The sequence below is a fragment of the Glossina fuscipes genome, unplaced genomic scaffold (assembly GCF_014805625.2).
Source record: "Glossina fuscipes isolate IAEA_lab_2018 unplaced genomic scaffold, Yale_Gfus_2 213, whole genome shotgun sequence".
NCBI lineage: Eukaryota > Metazoa > Arthropoda > Insecta > Diptera > Glossinidae > Glossina > Glossina fuscipes.
The window spans coordinates 1,575,961-1,581,167 of NW_023998556.1; the positions used below are offsets into that span (position 1 = coordinate 1,575,961).

The 5,207-nt window shown below is 34.3% G+C and overlaps 1 protein-coding gene across 2 annotated transcripts; it reads right to left on the reverse strand.

Moving 5' to 3' along the window:
- Positions 1 to 2,264: 2,264 nt before the first annotated feature.
- Positions 2,265 to 4,839, reverse strand: LOC119642087 (pachytene checkpoint protein 2 homolog). 2 transcript variants are annotated; one of them, XM_038041061.1, is made up of 3 exons: positions 4,657 to 4,839; positions 4,435 to 4,594; positions 2,265 to 4,382 (listed from the first exon to the last, which is right to left on the reverse strand). In XM_038041061.1, the coding sequence occupies exons 1-3, from the start codon at positions 4,716 to 4,718 to the stop codon at positions 3,366 to 3,368; spliced, it is 1,239 nt and encodes a 412-aa protein (XP_037896989.1). In that variant the 5' UTR covers positions 4,719 to 4,839; the 3' UTR covers positions 2,265 to 3,365. The 2 variants fall into 2 exon arrangements, with proteins under 2 accessions (XP_037896989.1, XP_037896988.1); XM_038041060.1 differs by having other exon boundaries at positions 4,435 to 4,597.
- Between the last annotated feature and the right edge of the window lie 368 nt (positions 4,840 to 5,207).

Here is a 5,207-nt window from a genome sequence, read left to right on the forward strand (position 1 = left end):
AATACATTCGCATAAATACGATTCTAGCAAGTACGATGAGTCGCCAGCGTTACAAGCCGCGCACGATCGTGTTCCTTTTTGAGTTGTTCAGTGACATTCAAGCGAAAGGTAAGTCATATTGTCTCTTTCAGAACGTTAGCAACTTTCTTAGTATCTTAGTTCCATCCTGACCAAATCGGTTTGGCCGAAGGATGCCTTGGTGAAAGAATTCATCCCTAAAGCTAGAACTCATGTGAAAAATTCGGCAGTCGAATATGCTAATGTAGTCACCGATTAGACAGACTAAGGACATAGTCTTACACGTAAATGAGCCGGTAGCAAAAACCTAGGAAACCTAGTTGTTATCTGGATTAGATTGGAGTTTGCGCAAATCAAGTGTGAACTGATGCACTGACATGTTTTATAAGAAGTTGCGTAATATCTTGCTGCTCTCTAGTCCACTCTTCAGTCTTAATACCTCCCTGGTTCACGAAGAAGTAAAAAATGATTACAAACAAGAGAAATAGGCGATTAAAGCAGTACAAAGGCACTCTGTGCGTTCATTTTTCGGCGTATACCAGTTTTTAATGTTGAACAAACAGTGATACATGGACTACCTTCAAAAGTTGGTAGAAAACTTTAAAATTAATCGGAAGTACTTTTACAGATTTTCGGATTCCAAAAGGAAATCTGCCACCATTCCAGTTCACATGAACTATGGCAATTTTAACGCGTCTGAACCATTTGATTTATAAAATTTCCTTGCAAAACGTTTCGTAAAGTCGTCGAATTCTACGATCCTAGATGTTGAATTATACCCATATAATATAAAGAATTATACGCAGTGTTCAACAAAATGAAAAGAATATTTCTATGTTTTTCGGCTTTCGATATCTTAAAACTTACCCATTCACAAAAAGCGCAAATTTGGATTCGTGAGTGCGGACTACCAGGCTGTGCTTTAAGAGGACAACACTAAAATTGTTTTGATTGTTGAATCGAAAGTATTTTTTTTTATTATTTACCTGATTCATACACTGTAAAATAAATTTAAAATGCTAATGTTGACAAACTGTTAAATGCGAGTAAACGCTTATGCTAGTAAGATGGGAAGAATGCTTATGCTACTGTTATAATAATGGTTTAGAATACAAAAATAATGCGTGAGGGTAAACAATAAATAAATAAATTATGGTGGAGCGATAATACCACACTTTCCTTTTGAGAAGAATGATCATATAAGTTCAATATTGCAATTACATGATCATTCTTGGACGTAATTGTTATTGCATTATTGGATTTGTAATTTAAATTTTTTTTGGGAAACGAGCACGGGACAGAGAACATGTCATAAAACGAAAAAGCGAGCATAGCGTGAATGGAATGGTTGTGAGTTAATTTACATATTCTTTAATATTTTGGCGTATATACACTAAACCTACTCATTTTTTAAGATTAATGGAGTGCTTTAATGGAAGAGCGCAAAGCAGGTATGATTCAACACATGTGTGCACTATAAAGTGGAAAATCAGGAAATCGGGATTTAACCTCTGCAGCTCTTACAACTTATTTTGACGACGCTTTAAGATGATTTTATTTTTATAACATAACATTAAATTTGCAAGTTGTTTTAAAACAGTATACATTCGTTGTAGATAAATTTGCATGTTAATGTATAAATATGTAAAATAAACCTAAAATATGGGAAATTCAAAGCCCAACTTCAGAGTTCAAAGTTTTCTTTAGGATCTGGAAATGTAGTACATAATGCATCATGTTGTTTGTTTGTGAACAAACATACGTCAAATTTCTTCTTATTTTTCCAAAACAAAGTCGAAACCCATACATATATTACTATTAATTGGCTTTCAAGGTGCACTGTTTTTGCTATTAATTACTAAAATATAAATAATGAGTGCCAACATTTACATTTCCATTTAAAGAAAGTAATATATTCACCCGAAAACATTTTTTTTTCGTTTAATTGTATTTTCCACTTTTTTATAACCACTTATACATGTGTTTAACTGATTTTGCGTTATACGCAAACATTATGTTTCACTTCATTTGGTTTTCACGTAATTTGACAGATATGAGGGTGTATTTAATAGGTGTGTGTATAAGCGAGCAACAAAGGAAAGTCATCAAGCATTGCTGAATATTGTCGCATACGTGAAGCAAAACTAGCTGAAAAGCGAAAGCTGGCTTTCAGATATGTGACTATCCATCTAATTGACTTAGAATTAAAACCGTTCATAAATATTTAGTGTTATTTGCGTTGTCTGGTACTGTTTGGAAAGTCACGTTTTGTTACCTATATGTGAATATAGATTCAAATTTATGAACTAACTGTTTTCATAGGCATTCTCCGTATTCGACCTGCTTAAGAACAATTTTAATAAATAAAAGTAAATTACCTTTCCTTATACCTTCACTTGTGTAGTCTGCAATAATGTCAATATAAACATAGTTTTGTATTTACTACCTGTCGTTTATTCAATGTTTTAATGACAAGTAATCGTGACCGTTCATTAATAGTAATTGAACCACAAAATCTGCGGAAATCTAGCTACCATGTTTGTTGTTGTTTGTAACAAATATTCTGTTCTATTTATTTTAGCCAGGCAATTGCAATCCCGGGGTTTATAACACTCTAAACGCAAATCCATTTGCATCTATTGAAGAAATCTTCAAACGTAGGTTATACGGAAAAATCGTATCAATTTATGCTTAAACAGTTTTATATAGAACGGTTGCTTATGTTGTAATCTGGTCAGTTTTTACGTCATAATCGATTATCCTAATGCAATGAACCAACGTAAGGCTTTCTTGGCCTGATAACGTGGCTTCCACATTACAAAAACAAATTAGCGCCTAATACTAATGTTAAGAATTTCAAGTTAGCAATTATTTATTTATTTCTTAACCTCGTATAAAGCTATCTTACACATGTTTCAAAAATGCGGAATCCGCAAAATGCATCAAACAGCTAATGGAAAGCACGGCACGTGCGGTGCGTTTTGCAAATTTGATCGATAACACTGCCAGTGATGAGATGCGTCGCTAAAAGGCCATTGACACGATTACGGTTATAATTTGCATTTTGAAGAAAACAACGAAATTAATTTCTTCTATTTCCATTAGCACAAAGGTTTATCAATAAAAATCACTACCTCTATTTGAATATATTTTAAACAATATAAGCGCCGTAACTAACTGCTTAAAGCTGTAGACAAGTAATTCATTGTCATCATGGTCGTTATCTGTACGTAAGCATATTCCGCCAAAACGGCCGTTCATACAATTAAATAATCAATGAGAGGATTGGAAATTCAATAATTGGTTCCATATTTATTAAAGGCGAAAAATGTATTAAACGCATTGAACTATTCTTTGTCAAATTCCATTAATTGGTGGTCTTCTTTTTGCTTTTTCATTGCTTGCAATAGATAGCGAATAAATACCTCTAGGCGTATTTTACGTTGGTTAGGACAGTTGTCCTCTTCCTCGTAGAATGTAAGTGCTAAAAATGGCAATTTTCTTAGCGAACGACCACTCATACCCTGACTAAAAGTAATTAATTCGTGCAATAATTGATCTTCAAAGATTCCACCTTGTTCTCCATCCAATATTTCAACACGTTTTAATTCATATATCATCGATTCATAAATCTTTCTTATAGCGAATTCGTTAGGTAAGCCAATATATTGTTTAATGTCGGCACGATCTAAGAAAGCTAAGTCTATAGTCTCTGCTAAGTTAGAGGTAGCCAGAACTAATACATTTGCTTTTCCTTTAATGCTATCTAATTGCGTTAGCAAGGCATTAACGACTCGCATGGCATCTTTAGGTTCCTGGCTGGACATACAATTGCGGGAATAAGCCAACGACTCTACTTCGTCGATAAGAACGCAGACCAGATTTTGCGAATCTTGAATAATTTCATGGATCTTAGCGAATAAACGCATTACCAATTTACCGCTTTCAGAAAACCATTTCGAAAACAATGAGTGAGAATTTATCTCAATAAGATGAGTGCAATGGAACGCAGTACGTGTATAAATGGATAGTTTTTGAGCCAGAGCTTTGCATAGACTTGTTTTACCAGTCCCTGGAGGTCCATGCAACAGTAGCAAACGATTGCAAATTATCACATTAGGATCCACCTGATGTTGAGCTAAGGCCAGAGCAGATAAAGCAAATTTGAAGAGCCTTTCCTTTAAACCAGCCTCAAAGAGTAAATTCTCCCATAAGCCCACAAATTGCGGAGAGGGTAAAAGCCAATGATTAGAGCTCGGTATAGATTCGCTGTCCCCATCAGCTTCTGAGTCAAATATTTCCAATTCCATGGGCCTACGTTGTAGGGTGAACAAGTGAAATACTACGTTGTCAACATCGAAATCCTGCAAAAATTAAAATACTAAAGGTGTTTAAGTCTGTTATGGTATTGCCCACCGTCTCGTTGGCACTTTCCATGAAGACCGAGTCAACATGTTGTAAAATATCATAGTCGGCACCTTCAAAGACAAATTTTACTGTTTTATTAAAAGGCAGTTGATCGAATGTAAGATATCTCTTTAATGACTCCGTTAGAGGAGCTTCCATTTCTGATAATCTTCTGAAAAAACCGATATATTACTTGTTTTTGCTTTAAAAATCATTTAGAGAAAATCTCACCCAATACTAGGTTTTACACGTACTTCCATGTGAATGGTTTTTTTCGATGGAAATAAATTCATTTTTACAATCTTTGTTCAAATCAAATACTGTTTTTCATACTTTTTTGATGCCTGCTTTTTGCTTGAAATGAGTGGAAAGAAAAAAATGTACGGAAGAAAATATTTTGACTGTCGATGGTTAGCGGTTTAATGATCAGTTACAGCATTGCCATGTTTAAAATTTATGTTATTACAAACTGGATTTATTATAAGGCGCAACTAGGTGGATGCCGCATATAATATTTTTTTTTATAATAATCCATCTCTAGAAGGGTGTCGGGTCGTTGACAGCAAAAGGTGGAAGGTAATTGTGTATGAAAAATTTTATTGTCTCTCATGTTTTCCGAGTGAATTACGTATGCTATCGTTTGCAACCGTTTGTCATTAATTCCCGTTTTTCTTTTGATTATATCTGCACACAAGAAACACGCTTTTTCCTATCTGTCAACGGCACAAGTCTTTCTTGTATTAATGTAGGTTTTGCAGAGTTAGTAGTGGTTTAAAGAGAAA

Bases quoted from the DNA above. Each gene is read 5' to 3' on its own strand.
- LOC119642087 (XM_038041060.1), bottom strand. From the start codon at position 4,718: ATGAATTTATTTCCATCGAAAAAAACCATTCACATGGAAGTACGTGTA. The intron at 4,598-4,656 runs GTGAGATTTTCT...CGGTTTTTTCAG, and splicing joins CGTGTAAAACCTAGTATTGG to AAGATTATCAGAAATGGAAG. The intron at 4,383-4,434 runs GTGGGCAATACC...TAATTTTTGCAG, and splicing joins TGGAAAGTGCCAACGAGACG to GATTTCGATGTTGACAACGT.